The 17621-nt window shown below is 44.5% G+C and overlaps 1 protein-coding gene across 1 annotated transcript; it reads left to right on the top strand.

The window, feature by feature from the left end:
- Nucleotides 1-1297: 1297 nt before the first annotated feature.
- Nucleotides 1298-2242, top strand: LOC141025836 (uncharacterized). The gene has a single exon (XM_073501762.1). The coding sequence runs from the start codon at nt 1298-1300 to the stop codon at nt 2240-2242; it is 945 nt and encodes a 314-aa protein (XP_073357863.1).
- Nucleotides 2243-17621: the final 15379 nt, after the last annotated feature.

The following is a 17621-nucleotide window of genomic DNA, read 5'->3' as shown; positions in this document are numbered from 1 at the left end:
AACGGCTAAGATTAACCATTGCAATGTTAAGATGCATCAATGGCTGAGATTAATCACCATGGACTCACGTTGGCTAGGCCAGATTTCGGATGGCATGCATAGCTACTGGATCGGGATAGGAGTCCTAAGCATATACGTAAGCAATCTAGACCTATTTTTTTGTTTTGATTTGAGATAGCCGGACTTGCAGTCCTGCGTAAAATAGAAGCGGATTCATGCAATTTCTGATGGACCCCTTCCGACCAGGCAGTACTGACCTACTAGGCCACCTTGATTAAACTAGATAAAGCACTGGCATACACAGTATCATATATGTATACGTGCCCACCCATTAAATTAAGACTGGAAAAATCTACAGCGATTGTATAGAAGATTGATTAGTAGTTTTATAAAGGAAAAAACTGAAGTACTAAATAATATAATTATGTCCGGGCTACACAAAAGAGAAAAATCTGTCCCACATACAACAAAGCGTCCATTTTAATCTATGTATTTGTCTTCTACACAATTTATGACTATATGTGTTTATCAAATTTCACACGTATATAATATAACACATATATTTATGCATATAATTGTTTCAGATTTTATTGAGCTGCAGGACAAGTATATATCTATTATTCCTTCAAAGTTAAGTTATGTCCAACGGTCGAGATTCATCCACATAATACGATCAGAATCCCTGATCCCGAGCCGACAGAGGCCCCACCTCGCTCGGTCGCGGCCTCTCCTAGCGCGCCCTCCGACCGCATGCACCGCGCCGATCCCGAGCCTGTGGCGGGCCAATCCTGCATGGACATGGTGCTGCATGCTGCTCCCAACGGGCCGGTCGATGACAGGTCGGCCCCATCGCCCATGCAGCCCATGCAAACCGCGGACGTTACCGCGCCCGACGTGGATCTTTCCTCCTTCGTCGAGGCCATCTCGGTCAGGGCGTCTTCGCTGCTTCCGGCGCCGAAGCCTCGCCGTCGTAGGAAGGAACTGCCGGCCAACTTCACTCCTCGCCGAAGTTTCCGCATTGCGCGCGTGGACCAAGGGCTCAACTCCGAGATGAAGGCCAAGCGGGTTTTGCTTCGCCGTCTCGGCCTCATCTCAAGCGATGATGCGCCAATCTCCGACGAGGTGCTCGGCAAATACGCCCTCCTCTTCGAGCAACCATTGGCGTTAGATGTGCTAAAAGCTTTCGCGGATTTCTTTGGGTGGCAACTACCCAGCTCGCTGCCTCCTACTCCGGGGCAGCTCATTGTAGCCTAAGGGGCTGACTCCGCGTCATCTCTAACGTGCCCCCTCCTCCCCTATGGATTGTAACCTAAAGATAATTTTTTGGAATGTCCGAGGCCTTAACTCCGGCGCTAAGCGCACCGCCGTCCGCAGCGTGATCTCCGCTGCCGTGCCTACCATAGTGTGTCTCCAAGAGACAAAGCTCACGCATGTCTCCGACGCCATAGTTTTGGAAACGCTCGGTCCGTCCTTTGAGGACTTTTACTTCCTCCCCGCGGATGGCACACGCGGTGGCATCCTCCTTGCTTGGCAACGAGCTACCATCTCCCTCTCCAATCCCCTCATCGGTGAGCATCACATGACGGCCTTGGTCTCCTCCTTGGCCGGCGAGGGCCATTGGTGGCTCACCGGGGTGTATGGGCCTCAAGATGATGACGCCAAGCTTGAGTTCCTTGCCGAGTTACACGACGTGCGCGAGTCCCGCGTCGGCCCATGGCTTATTGGTGGAGATTTCAACATGATCACCTCGGCCTCGGAGAAGAACAACTCTAACATCAACCGTCGCTCGATGAGCAGATTTAGGCGCTTCATCGCCGATGAGGAGCTTCGAGATCTCTATATGCACGGCCGACGATATACTTGGTCCAACGAGCGCGACGCCCCTACTCTAGTGCGTAATGACCGCATTCTTTGCACCTCCGGTTGGGAGATCGCCCACCCACACTGCCTACTCCGCTGCCTCTCCTCCGCGGCCTCCGATCACTGCCCGCTCCTTGTCGACTGCGTGGCCCGCCCTCCGGGAGCACGACGTTTCCACTTTGAGAGATTTTGGCCAAAATTGGAGGGTTTTCACCAGGTGGTTACTGAGGCTTGGGCCTCTACTCCGCCGGACGCCGATCCCTTGACGGATCGTGACACGTCTCAAGGCGACGGCCAGGAGGCTGCAAAGCTGGAGCGCACGCACGATCGGCAACGTGTCCTTTCAGCTTACGGTGTCCCGCGAGCTCATTGCGAGACTTGACGCTGCTCAAGATCTACGTCCGCTTTCCCCCCTCGAGACCTGGTTTTGCCGGAAGCTCAAGGCGTCCTACCTTGGCCTTGCATCCCTCGAGCGATCCATCGCTAGGCAGCGCGTGCGCCTCTCTTGGCTCCGGAGCGACGACGCAGCGGTTTCCTACCTCAAAGTGCACGCGGCCCACCGCAAGCAGAGGAACCTTATGACGAGTTTGCGCGTCGACACCCAAACCGTCACCGACCACGATGAGATGACCGAGGCCGCCTTCACCCACTTCTCAAACGCCCTTGGCAGCACCTCCGATCGCGACATCACGCTTGATCTTCATGCCCTTCGGGTGCCGCAGTTCGATCTTCTTGCGCTTGACGCGCCTTTCACCGAGGAGGAGATTTGGAACGCCGTCAAAAGCATGCCGACGGGAAAGGCGCCCGGTCCCGATGGATTCACCGCCGAGTTCTTGGTTGCCTGCTGGGAAACGATCAAGCCCGACTTTCTCGTGGCTTTCGACAAGTTCCACGCCATGAATGGTCGCGGCCTGCAGAAGCTCAATGAGGCCCTTCTTCTGCTGCTGCCCAAGCGTGCTGATGCGCACTCCCTCTTCGACTATAGACCCATCAGTCTCATACACATCTTCGCCAAGCTGGTCGCGAAGCTTCTTTCTCTCCGTCTCGCTCCTCGGCTGAATACCAAGGTCTCCACCAACCAGAGCGCGTTTATTGCGGGGCGATGCATCCACGACAACTTTCTGCTCGTGCAGCAGACGGCTCGTCTCTTGCACAACCTGAAGGCGCCACGCATGCTTCTCAAGTTGGACATAGCTCGTGCGTTCGACAGTGTTTCTTGGCCCTTCCTCCTGCAACTTCTGCAGCACCTGGGGTTTGGCCCGCGTTGGCGTGAGTGGATTTCCATGCTTCTCTCCACGGCTTCCACGAGAGTTCTCATCAACGGCCACCCAGGGCCTCCGATCGACCACGCTCACGGCCTTTGTCAAGGCGGCCCGGTCTCGCCCATGCTCTTCACCTTGGTCATCGACGTGCTGAACTCCATGTTGCTGCGTGCGGTTGACCTTGGCCTCCTCCATCGCTTGACCAACCGTCACGCAGCTTCGAGCATATCCCTTTATGCCGACGATGTGGTCATCTTTTGCCACCCGGACCCTCACGACCTCGCCACGATTCGCAGGCTCCTCCACGTCTTTGGCCTCGCTTCTGGGCTGCACACCAACTTTGACAAGTGCTCGGCCACTCCTATTCAATGCACTGAGGATCACACTGCTGCTATAGCCGTGGAGTTGCAATGCCCCGTCACTCACTTTCCCATCACCTACCTCGGGCTGCCCCTCTCAGTCCGCAAGGCCTCTTCGACAAGCTTGGAGCCGATCATTGACAAGCTTTGGCGCAAGCTCTCTACATGGTGGGCATCTATGCTATCCAAGGGAGACCGCCTATCCCTTGTGCGCCACGTCCTTAGTGCCATCCCCACGCACTTCCTCATGGCCATCGCCTTCAGCAGCACTGCCATTAAGAAGGTGAACCGGATCATCCGCGGATTCTTATGGGCTGGATCGGATAAGGCCAATGGGGGCCAGTGCCTCGTCAACTAGCAGCGTGTATGCCGGCCGATCTCCCTCGGTGGCCTCGGCATCTGAGACATCCAGCGTACGGGCATCTCTCTCCGCGTTCGCTGGCTATGGCTGCAACGTACCGATGCTACTCGCCCGTGGAGCCACCTTCACATCCCCCACGATGCGGACATGAGTGCAATTTTCAGAGCCTCCACGACTTGGCAACTGGGAGCTGGAGATTCTTGCAGATTCTGGACCGACCATTGGATCACTGGCGGGTCCGTGGCCGAGATTGCCCCTCTCGTTCTAACTCTTGTCCCAAGACGCCTTCGGAAGGAGAGATGCGTGCGTGATGGGCTGCAGCAGCGCTCTTGGGTACAGGATATCCGAGGTGCGCTCGGGCCGGCGGCCATGGTGCAGTACGTCGAGCTATGGCGTTCGGTGCGGCACATTGCGCTCTCTAGCGAGCCGGACACGCTACGCTGGCGTTGGACCTCCTCTGCTACGTACACGGCAAGCTCCTGCTACAAGGCCCTATTCTTTGGAGCCTGTGAAGACCCTTTCTGGCGGCTCACTTGGCGGCCTTGGGCTCCTCTCCGCGTCAAATTCTTCCTGTGGCTGGCCATGCAAAACCGTTGTTGGACCGCGGAGCGCCTGGCTCGCCGCGGACTGCCCCACAACGACGCCTGCGTCTTGTGTGACCAGGAGGATGAGACCATGCACCACCTTCTTGCCGGATGCTCTTTCTCTCGCCAAGTTTGGCACGAGATCCTCGGCTGGGCCCGCGTGCCCATTAGCCTCCCGGACCACGACACGCCATTCCAATTGTGGTGGCAATCCTCTCTCGACCTCGCGCCCACTTCCATGCGCAAGGGCCTAGCCTCCCTCATCATCCTCTCAGCCTGGTGGATTTGGAAGCAACGAAATGCCTGTATCTTTGACGGAGCGACGCCATCGATTACCTTCACATCCGACACCATCAAGGACGAGGCGCGTCTATGGGCCAAGGCGGGCGCTACCGGACTGCAAAACATTATCCCCGGCGCGTAGTCTCTAGTTTCTAGCCGTGGGGCTGAGCACACCCCTATCTGTTGTGCTCCTTCGCTTGTTCACCATGCCTAGTGCGCACATGGCATTGTAAGCGTTGTAATCCCATGCTTGTACTCTCCTTCTATCAATACAAAGATACGCAGCTTGCGTATTTGCGAAAAAAGAATCCTTGAACTTAGTCAATGTGGATGTAAGGAGACGTACACAATCATGCATCCATAGATTGATTGACTCCTGGCATGAACGTGCATACGCAAGTAGAGAACTACTAGTAAGATGCCCGTGCTACACTACGGAATGACAAAATATCGGGTGGAACATTATTTACTCAGTGTCATGAGTCTAGTAAACAATAAAAGATGTACCAAAACATTGATCAAAGTGATGATGCCATATTGTTGACAGGTACATCGAGCAAAATGAAACATAAGGTTTCCAACATAAACCCCCCTCAATTTTCACCTTGCAGAAGACTTTGGTTCTCCCTACCCAATTTTCTCATGGTTCTCCCATATTAAGGGGACAAAGAGCATATGACAAATAGAAAATCTGTCCACATAGCAGTTTGTTCATACAGTGCAAATATCTGACAGAGGCAACAACTGAGCTCCAAGACAGTTTTTTCTTAAGCCTAACAGCAGAGCTATTGATTTCATTGATAGGAGCGAGTAATGTACAAACACATGTAAAGCAAATGAGAAAACACAAAATTGAGAGGGGCCACTAAGCTAGATTAGTATCACAAAATGATGTGTGGTGTGTCAGCCTCCTTCCAACATTGGCTTCGTCAACGACAAGGCATGTAAGCATAGCAGCCGACGAATCCAAATTGTGAAAAGTGCGGCAATTGCGCTCACGCCAAATCTCCCAAATCACCGGCACGGCCTGCGTTCTCCGGGTACATACTATCATGTACAACCTTAAAAGAACTATTGCAACAGAACTGTTGTTTTCCTTGGAACAACTGTAGAAAATAAAACAATATATATTGTTACCTTTATCCAAGGATTCAACAATGCTGATTTCGCAGTATATTAGGCAAACAAGACTTAAATGTGAAGACAAATGGCAGGAATTAATAAAGTAAACGATGATTCCTATTTTTGCGGGTAGTAAAAGATGATTCTGAAACATATGATGGATGTGGGGAACCATGCTTATGACATCTAGAGAGAAAGTATAGATATGGATACATAGATAAAGTTGTACCTCTCAAGATCATGGTCAAAAAACAGAGTCATCTCCACTTGTGTCGTACAGTGGAAGCCCAAGTCTATTAGACCATGAAATCATGTGTGTCAAGCATACCTTAGGCATGTGTGTCAAGCATACCTTACGCATGACTCATACAGTTAGTTCCAATTACTTAGTTACATACCTTAGGCATCTATCAGGCCACGGAATCATGTGTGTCAAGCATAGTATACCCTTCTTTTAGTTGTTTGCCCAAAACATCTCTGCTAACAATGTTGGCCTTCGAGCTCTGGCTCCATCCATCTTCTCACCTAAAAGGACATCAGGTAATCAGTACTGCATATATATGATGGTCTGTAGTATATTTAGACAAAGGAAAAAAACAAGGACCTTATAGAGGATATGTACTCTGTACTGTATTTAGGCAAAGGAAAAAACAATGGACAACACTTAGTACATTTTATACAGAACAAAGAAAAAAATGTAAAGTAAAAGATGTTTTTGAATCATATGTATATAGAAGGGGTGAGTGCACATGTATGTACATAAAAAAATATTAGTACTGTGGACTACTTGTAACTTTCTTACATCAACCAGGCTTCTGCAAAGAAAAAAACATGTTGATAACAGACATAGGGGAAACAAATATTCAGGGTGTGGCCTGAAAATTGGATGAGGAGCTATCAAGCAAAGGAAATGCACTGATGACAAAGCAACCTGCTGTCAGTGTTGTCCGAATTTTTTGAACAGAGGGAGTAACAAAGACAAATGTTATGCACATGTATGGTAGCCAAAAAGTACAAATCAGAACATAGTAGTATACAGAAGTGATCAAGTATGAAAATTTCACAGCATTTTCTAAGAACCTATCACAATAAATTCCAAGCATGTCTAATAATAAGCTTCACAACTTGCAATCTACAGCAAGAAAAGAAAATACGTTCACAGCAACATGCACAAAACTGTGAAGTATGAAGCATGTTGCACTTCTTATAAATCTCTAGCACAACCACCAATCTTTAAATAAGTGCACATACTCTATATTCAACCTAACACAACCAGTATGCCCTGACCTTGTGGTTCTTCAGTCTCACACCAAAATCCAAGGGTTTTTCCTGACAACTTTTAATTTCTGTTAGTATCTTTTGGACCTGCCATGTGGATCAAATCAGTAATTTGGTGAGAAATAAATCTATTTCTAGTTGGAGCTGCCACTAAGTATTGATGTGCATACTTGATTATTTGGTACCAATGCATATTTGGTCAACTTAAGCAACTCCTTCAAAATTTCAACTGTAAGCAATATCGCAATGCATATATAATGTGGTACCACAAAAGTATAAGATCTAGTGACAAGAATGTGACTATATGCAGTCCAGCAATCTACGTCAATAGATGAATAAAAGATCAGACTACTATTATATTCGCTAATTATCAGTGTAGCAATCATATTAGCATAGAAGTAGGCTAGCATAGCAAATCTAACCACAGTAAACTATTCCTCTAATTACATCAGTTATTTCTGTCAAAGCACATATCTGCAATTGCACAAGTAAGAAGATTCACCCATACCAGAAGGCGAAGTCCTCACAATCCATTCAATCTGAAGATTGGCGTGACCAGCGTCTGGCTTCTCTGGGTGCAGCAGCGTTAGTCCCATAGGCCTGCCCATTTGCTTTATATTTGTCTGCAAGAGTAGTTTCTAGACAGCTCCACATTGGCGCACGGATTTGAACTCTGGATGACAGAAAATTTGATATATATTGGCCTGGAAGAGTGTTTCTACTTTCTAGACAGTTCCGCCGGCGTACCTATGGCAGTCTGCGTTGCAGGATAAGGGTAAGGGCGGACGAGACATCAACGAGGGGAAGGTGGTGGCAATAGTGGGCGGTGGTTGGTGGGAACTCTGCGGCAGAAAAAGAGGCAGAAGAAGCGTCGGCGGCGGACCTGCGTCGATCAGGGTCGGAGGAGACAAGGGAGCGGGCGGAGCAGACGGCGACGAGGATGGGATCGTGGTGGCGGTGGGCGGTGGGGCTGAGAGAAGGCATAAGAGAGGCTGGGATTGTACGGCGCAGGCAGCGGCCACATCGCCGGATCGATTCCACCTCTGCCGGCGGTGGTTCTCACGGTGCCGCCATTTTCCTTTTCTTTGGAGATGGCTGGATAAGGTGGGGAAGAGAGAGTAGAACGGGACAGATGGGCTGGGGTCGTGGTGGCGGTGGACATCGCCGGCAGCGGCCACCGCGCCAGATGGACTCCGATGCTGTCGGCCGGTGGTTGCACGGCGCCCCTTTTCAGATGGCTGGATGAGTCGGGGGCAGTGATGAGGCTGAGTGGGAGAGATGAGGCTGGAGGGGTTGTCTGCAAATGTTGATGGAGTGACGGGCGGTTTTCTGCAAAATTGCCACAGATCGCTTCTTGTGCGTTCGATGAAGATCCGACGACTATAAGTAGAGAATGGCAGGCACATCATCATCATCAACTCAAACTTTTATAGAAGTAGAGATATAGACACGTACATGTAGCTCTACACGAACTACTATGCAAACACTTGCGATGTCAAGGACAAATGAAACCTCCTCCGGTTTGCACTCAAATGCCCAGCGGAGCGCACAACAGCCTTTATGTTCGGCGGATCGAAGCAGGCATGAGACCATACAGCCACAGATCTTTGTCGGAAGAAAAATATAGCCATAGATGGATTGATTCCGGCCTTCCGGGAAAAAACGTGCATAGGTAAGTACAGTACCGCATGGACACGTGCCTTTAGCTCTAAACGAACTAGACAACAAGGACGCCCGAAACGTCCTCCACTACTCACTCGGCCGACCGACAGGAGCACAACAGCGGCCATGACGTTTGTCGGATTAAAGCAGGACGCCCGAAACGTCCTCCACTACTCACTCGGCCGACCGACAGGAGCACAACAGCGGCCATGACGTTTGTCGGATTAAAGCATGCGCGAGACTGTGCATCCATAAATGGATTGATTCCTGGCTAAAATGTGCATGCGCAAGTAGAGAACAACATGGAAGCTCTACACGAACCACTATGCAAAATACTCAAGACATCAAGGACGCACGAAAGGTCCTCCAGTACGTCTTCAGAAGCCCGGCGAGAGCAAGACAGCGCCATGATGCTCGGTGGATCGAAGCAAGCACAAAGGTCCTCCAATACGCACTTGGATGCCGAGGGGCACGACATCGGCCATGATGCTCGGCAGATTGAAGCAGGCAAAACACAGGCCGTCAGGGCATATTAGGTACTCACGGCGCTCGGATACCCAAAGAATACAAGGTAGAACAGCGGTGAAGCAACGGATCGATGAAAGGCACGACAGGTGACAGCAAAGCCAACAACTTTTGGTACTAGCGGCGTACACTCTTGATAGCTTCCTTTACGTACAACATAGCTTTTTTAGAGTTACGAACAACATAATTAACATCTTCCTTGTGTAAAACCAGTTTCCGAATGGCATATGGAGTCTAATAAAGAAGTAACAACATAAGAAATCAACCATGGGTCGTGGGGATGCATATGAACCAATACATACGTACATGTCTCTTCCCTTAAGGTCTCTTCCCATGGGTCACTTTTTTTAGGGTACTTAAGGTTGCATATGAACCAATAGCATCAACGGAAAGGCCAATTTGTCATGTGGATAGAATAAACTGACATAGGAGCTTCTAACTATGATATATTTTCGATCATTTGTAGACATCAAACTTTTTTCTGTACACCAGTTAACGAGTTGTGTATATATAAAGTTAGATTTTTTGTTAGTTTTGTTGATATACCATCACTGAATATTTGCATATCTCAGATACCTCAAATATCACTGTAATAATAATGGTCATAATTAATGATGATGATGAAATTCAAGGAAATGTACAAGTTTCGCAAAATGTTACTTCCTGCATTCATTTCTAACTCATATTACTTTGTATTTTAATGACATTTATCAGTTTTACATTAATTAATTCTATCAATAAACGGGATGAAGGTGAGCATCCTTGCAAGTTTTGTCCAAAAGATGGAAAAGGACTTCAAAATGACGTGATTTAATAAAATTCAGACAACCTGGGAATAAAAAAAATCCATGAATTCACGCTTTACTGTGTCCAAGAAAATTCTCTTTTGTCTTCACAGCTTCACTAACTTCAAGAAATTACTGTATGTCTAAGTGATTACATGCACATGCTTGAGCTCAGTAAAAGCCACCCACGGGTCGATCATAAATATAAATCCAACATGGTGATCTGGATGTTCGATTATAAAAATTGATTTAATAGTAGCAAGCAAATCTGTTGTTGAACAGTAGCTAGGATACAACTTAGAATAACAACACTAAAGAAGCCACCATGTTAAGAGTTAAGACACGCATGCTAAAATATCCCCATCATAGATCATATTTTGGGTCAATATTGTAGCAATGTAGCTAAATTCATAGATTATATGAATAAATAGTAAAAACAGCAATTATTGTGTGGGCAAAGGCACTACTACTCTGTTTTAGAAATTCATAGGCGAGAAAAAACTATGTCAAATATAAAGGATGCAACTCTATTAGGTGGATAGAGAATATGCATCTTTTCCTCTATTTGTCCAAAATTTGGAAATAATAAACAAGAAGTTGATTTAGAAAGGAAATCCAACGTGAAACATTAAATGCATACATGATTATGCTGTCATAAGTCATGAGGTGAGTCGTGACACAATGAGTAGAAAAAAATCATGCTTCAAGTAAGATTTTCTGCAAATCTTCTGGTGGTAGTTGTGAGATGTGACAATGCGGGGATGGTCATATTCGGAGAAGTAGAGCACTTTATTAAGAGATGGTGAAAGACCATTTGGATTTCGAAATCCCATGGCAACATAGACTGATGGAAACGTATGTCATTTCAATAATCATAAAATCATAGGAAAAGGGGGAGAAATGCTTTAGAGGCATATGATGTTAGGATATGATATATTTCGTCAAGGGTGGAATTGAGAATGATGAGCATGCGACTTGCCATTCTCACTGACAACAGGAGCGATCGATAGAGGTGCAAAGGTATGGATAGAAAGGTGTATTAAAAATAGACAATGTTCGATGAGAGGTGACATACAAAATATTAGTGTAACAAATACTGCTATCAAATAGCATCATGTTTAAGAAAAACATATATTTGGATTTAATGTAACCTCTATGATGATTTGTATATAAAAGGCCAAAGTTGACGTGAAATATAGTCCAACATAATTTAACAATTGGTGAATGGCAAGAAAAAGATATCAACTATGACAACATGTAATATGTCTAGCGCGCAAATGCGCGGGTTGCCCCGCTAGTTGTAATTTATGGTAGAAAAGATTCAGTCATGATGCACCCAACATTAGCTACACACAATGCATCGGCATGACAGTAGTGCTCTCAGGTTCTGGCGCTCATTTTAGAAGGTGATGACACAGCATAAAAGCAAATGGAAAGTCCCTTCGCAGAGGGAACAGTGATTTGCAGTGGTGCCAGAGCTCAAGTTTTTAAAACAGTGGTAAATGATATTCTGAGACATGCACCCTTCTTATTTACTTCACGACCATCAGTTATCAATATCTTCCATGCTAAGCTCGCTAGTGGCGGTTCCCAGGCGATAAAAGTAAGGGTTTACTCCCCTTCCACCAACAACCACACTCCACGGCTTGTCCAAAACAGCAGGTGTCGTCCATACCAACAATAGTCCTGGGGGAGTTTTGTGTAATTATTTGCCTTTTTGAGTTCAGGACTAGGAATCCCTATTACCGCCCTTTTCTCGAAGATGGTGAGTGAATAAACACTCATCCTGAGAATAACCCGCTTAGCATGGAAGATACCGGCTACCTCCTGTCGTTCCATGAACGATCCAGGCAGACAAAAAGGATATTTATTTGAAGTTTTTTTTAGAGATGGCACATGCAAATTTACTTAGGACGGCAGGGTAATACCGCATATAGGTAGGTATGATGGACTCATCTGGAATAACTTGGGTTCAAGGTTTTTGATGTACAAGTAGAATTCCCACTTAGTACGGGCGAAGGCTAGCAATTAGGTTGAGAAGCGTCCAGCTAGAGAGCAACAACTGTCATGAACATGCATTATGCATAAGTAACATTGAACACTAGCATGAGTAGGATATGAACACCATGAACATAAATATCATAGAGGCTATATTGCTTTTGATTCAACTACATGCATGAACATGTGCCAAGACAAGCCACTCGAACATTCAGAAGAGGATACCATATCATCACATCTTAGTGTATGTCCGCCTCAACGTCTATATAAAGGATTACGTATGGGCAATATGGAAACTTTACTTTCCAGTAGTATCGCTGCTATTTTTTTTTGCAGCTTTCGTAGTTGCTAGAACTATGTGGTATGGGTCAGCAACGACCCCAATCGAATTTGGGCCTACTCGTTATCAGTGGGATCAAGATACTTTCAGCAAGAAATATATCGAAGAGTTAGCAATGGTTTAGCCGAAAATCTTAGTTTATCAGAAGCTTGGTTTAAAATCCCCAAAAAAATAGCCTTTTATGATTATATTGGTAATAATCTGGCAAAAGGGGGATTACTCGGAGCAGGCTCAATGGTACTACATCACAGTCATTTTAACGCAATGTTGATATCCAAGATAAATCATTATGCACCCCTAGCTACTTATGCATGGCATGAGAAACTATAATATCTAATTGTCATTGCAAACATGTTTAATCATAATGAGCTGAATCATGGATACTGGTTTAAACATATTTACAAAACAGAACAAGTCGAGTTCATACCCGTTTCTCTCTGCCACGACCAGTTCATCGAATATCATCATTATTGCCTTTCACTTGCACGACCGAATGATATGAGAATAATAATAGTGCAAGAGTGACGTGGACTAAGCTGGAATATGTAAACATTTTATTCAACAGGAGAAGACAAGGTAATATAGGCTCTTTGTTAGATCAACAATTATGCATATGAGAGCCACTCAACATTTTCATCGTGGTCTTCTCCTCGGTACGACTCGAATAAAAAGAAAAGAAATTCAGAGAAACACACTGAAATATTTTTGGAGTTTTTGATTTTCTTGAACAAGCAAATAAAAGGGAAAAGCGAAAACGAGAAAAACTATTTACACAGGAAAGCTCCCAACAAGCAAAAAAAGAACAAGAAAATGTTTTTGGGTTTTCTTTTTAATGCTACAGCTAACTATTCTAGAAAGAAAAAACAAAAAGAAGCAGGAAATATTTTTATATTTTCTCAAAGTTTTTCAAACACGCTAGAAGAAAGCGAGAAAATAAATTTAACATGGATAATACAATGGAAAAAGTGTGGACACCGACAACTGGAATGAAATGTGTGAACATGAATGAAATTTCGGTGGTAATACGTACTCCGCCAAGCTTAGGCTTTTGGCCTAACTTGGTAATCAGTCAGTAGTCGAACTGCTAAGGAGCGGGCACCCAAGGATCCCACTGTTGAGGCTCCTCCTCTGCTGTAGCCTGGTTGTCCCGGTAGGCGATGATATCTGCAGCCATAATCCTGTATCCGCCCCTGGCAACAGGATCAAACAAAGCAGGTGTAGGCAATGGAATAATATCACGAGTTCTCACACTGAAAACCAGGATATATGGAATAGGGATGTTAGGGTAATCGGTAGCAATAAACTCATGGTGTTCCATGGCCGCGCGATCTAGGTAAACCTTGGGCAAAGGATAATCATGCAGGCGTATCTCAACATTAAAGCGAGCTGCCAAAATGAGTAGCGCAAATACCCCCCATGTATTTTACCCTTGGATTTATTAATGTGAAGGCGGCGTGCCACAATAGCTCCCAAGCTATAAGTGTTGTCGCCCTCAAGTGCATGACGTAAAACAGCAAGGTATGGGGCACTGAGTGCACCCATCTTCTCTCTAGCAAGGAAGCATTTTGCAATGAAAAGAGTGAAATAATGAACAGCAGGAAAATGCATGCCAGCGGAGGTGATACTCGACACCCCTCTCTCATCACCCACTGTCAGAGTACGATAGAAACCCTCAAACTCCATAGGCCTAGTCTCTACTAAACCACCATCAGAAGGAAGCAGGCATATTTCACTGAACTCAGTAAGCGGTATCTGTTGGGGCTCAGCGTATAAATTAAATTGCACCTCAGGAGGATTATTCCTAGGAAGGAAATTAAAACTTTGAACAAAGGTGTTTGTGAGGAGATGATACTATTCACATTCAGCTACGATGAAGTCGGTGAGGCCGGCATTAGCAGCATATTGTGCGAACTCTTGAAGGATTCCAGCCCCTTCCAAGAACGGGGTATGCGGCCATTCACATGGCCGTACTTCCACCAACCACCGGGTATGGAGATCACTGTGAGACGACTCCCCGATCACTCCCTTGGAGTTCTTCTTGGAAGCAAACTTCCTAAAGATATTCATCTTTTTTCTATGAACAAAAATTCTGAAATTTTTAGTCCACAAAATTTTCTCAACAAAACTTTATAAGATTGATAGCAGCTACTCATAGGAATACATAGAGGCCATAGCAAGCATTCAAACTACTTAGAACTCTAAGAATTCAACATGCAAGCTCATCTACAGCAGCACCAAGATAGCTAATTATTCAAAATATAAACCACTAAAGCAAAAACTAATTGGACAAACGGAGGAGTCACATACCAAGCAACAATCCCCCGAAACAGTTTTGGAAAAGGAGCTTTGAGCAAAGAGATCGAAATCCGCGGGTTTGACAGGAAGAACACGAGAGGGGGAGAGAGAGAGAGAGAGAGAGAGAGAGAGGGCGCGCCCAGGTGGGTTGTGCCCACCTGGTGCACCTCCCTCTGATATTATTTGCAAAAAATCTTAAATATTCAGAAAAAGATCGTATTAAATTTTCAGAGCATTCTGAGAACTTTTATTTTTTGGTCATTTTTTATTGCACGGGAAATTCAGAAAACAGACAAAACATGGCATTTTATTTTATTTAACTAATAAAAACATAAAACAAAAGGTAGGGACAGAGGGTAGTGCCTACTAGATTCATCAACTTCATACCTCTCAAAAATGATCCATTAATAAGGTTGATCAAGTCTTATTAACAACCACTTTTGATTAGCATGAATTTGAAGAACTTCCGTAAATCACTAAGTTACCTCAACGGGGATATGAATGTCCCCAACAATAAGCATTTCATATTTATTTTTAATAGTAAGTAGGGGTAGTTGAAAACTTCCAATAGTGATTGTTGGAGATGTTTCAATAACATTAATACCATTCACTTCGAATTGTTTCTTCGGAAAGTGCACCGTATGCTCATTACCATTGATATGAAAAGTGACCTTTCTTTTATTGCAATCAATAACAGCCCCTGCAATATTCAAGAAGGGTCTACCAAGGATAATCAACATGTTGTCGTCCTCGGGCATCTCAAGTATAACAAAGTCAGTCAAAATAGTAACATTAGCAACAACAATGGGCACATCCTCACAGATACCGACAGGTATGGCAGTTGATTTGTCAGCCATTTGCAAAGATATTTTAGTAGGTGTGAGTTTATTCAAATCAAGTCTTTTATATAAACAGAAAGGCATAACACTAACACCAGCTCCTAAATCACATAAAGCAGTTTTCACATAATTTCTTTTGATGGAGCAAGGTATAGTTGGTATTCCCGGATCTCCAAGTTTTCTAGGCACTCCATCTTTAAAAGTATAGTTAGCAAGCATGGTGGAGATTTCATCTTCTGGTATTTTCTCTTATTGGTGATGATGTCTTTCATGTACTTTGCATAAGGAGGCATTTTAAGGATATCAGTCAAGCAAGTACGCAAAAAGACTGGCCTCAGCATTTCAGCAAAGCGTTCAAATTCTTCATCATCTTTATTTTTAGTTGACTTAGGTGGAAAGGGCATAGGTTTTTGAACCCACGGTTCTCTTTCTTTACCGTGTTTTCTAGCAATAAAGTCTCTTTTATCATATCGTGTATTTTTGGGTTGTGGGTTATCAAGATCAACTGCAGGTTCTATCTCAACATCATTGTCTGGTTCTTTGTTATTCGTTTGAGTATCTTCATGAACCTCATCATTATATTTTTCATTATCAAAAGGTGAGTGTTCATTACCAGACTGTGTTTCAGCATCAGAGATAGAAACTTCATTACTATTATCAGGAGGTTTTTCTACTTTAGGTTCACTAGAGGCATGCAAAGTCCTATCATTTTTCTTCTTCTTTTTCTTTTTAGAGGGACTACGTGCATCAGTGTTAACTCTTTGAGAGTCTTGTTCAATTCTTTTCGGGTGTCCCTCAGGATAGAGTGGTTCCTGAGTCATTTTACCTCCTCTAGTTGCTACTCTAACAGCAAAGTCACTTATATTATTATTCATTTCATCAAGCAACTCTCTTTGAGATTTAGCACCTTGTTCTAACTAAGTTTGAACCATATAAGCATGCTTTCTCACACCTCTAACATCATTTGAGACTCTAAATCACAAGTCACTCAAGCGAGCAATAATATCAGAATTGTATTTCAATTGTTTCATAACATTTGCATTGAAGTGATCTTGTTTTCTAATGTAGTTTTCAAACTCATAAAGGCATTGGCTAGGGTGCATATTGTGAGGATTGTCATTAACATTGAATTTCATTAGAGAATTTACCTCTACCACCTTAGGTGGTGATGGTGTATCAAGCCCATTCTTTAATAGGAGGTAAATTTTTGACATCCTCAGCTTTAATACCTTTTTCCTTAATGGATTTATTTGCCTCTTGCATATCTTCAGGAATGAGATATACTATACTCCTCTTCTTCGGAGTGGGTTTAACCAGTGGTTTAGGAAGAGTCCAATCACCATAATTTTTCAATATGTTATTCAATAATTCTTCAGCTTGCCCAATAGTTCGTTCCCTGAAAACACAACCAGCCCAACTATCTAGGAAATCCCTAGAAGCATCGGTCAGTCATTATAGAAGATATCAAGTATTTCATTTTTCTTAAGAGGATGATTAGGCAAAGCATTAAGAAATTGGCAAAGCCTCCCCCAAGCTTGTGGGAGACTCTCTTCTTCAATTTGCACAAAGTTAAATATTTCTTGTAAGGCAACTTGTTTCTTATGAGCAGGGAAATATTTTTCAGAGAAGTAATAAATCATATCCTAGGCACTACGCACACAACGAGGAGCAAGAGTATTGTACCAAGCTTTAGCATCACCCTTTAATGAGAACGGATATAATTTGAGAATATAGTAATAGCGAGTTTTCTCATCATGAGTAAAAAGGGTGGCTATGTCATTCAACTTAGTAAGATGTGCCACAACAGTTTCAGTTTCATAACCATGGAAAGGATCAGGTTCAACCAAATTAATTAACTTTGGGTTGACAGAGAATACATAATCCTTATCATCAAAAAGATAGGTGAAGTAGCAAACTTAGGATCGTATTGCATTCTAGCATTCAAGGATTTTTCTTTATACCTGCATAATAATTTCTCTAGATCATCTATATCCTTACAAGCAAGAATGTCTTTAGTTGTCTCCTCATTCATAACATAACGTTCTGATACCTTTGGCAATTCATATCTA

This window comes from Aegilops tauschii, chromosome 6, assembly GCF_002575655.3.
Source record: "Aegilops tauschii subsp. strangulata cultivar AL8/78 chromosome 6, Aet v6.0, whole genome shotgun sequence".
NCBI lineage: Eukaryota > Viridiplantae > Streptophyta > Magnoliopsida > Poales > Poaceae > Aegilops > Aegilops tauschii.
Note: the sequence above shows the minus strand (reverse complement) of the source record. Positions and strands in the feature narration are given on the sequence as shown.

What these genes read in the sequence shown, in the direction of transcription:
- LOC141025836 (XM_073501762.1), top strand. Translation starts at nt 1,298, where the DNA reads ATGGATTGTAACCTAAAGATAATTTTTTGGAATGTCCGAGGCCTTAAC.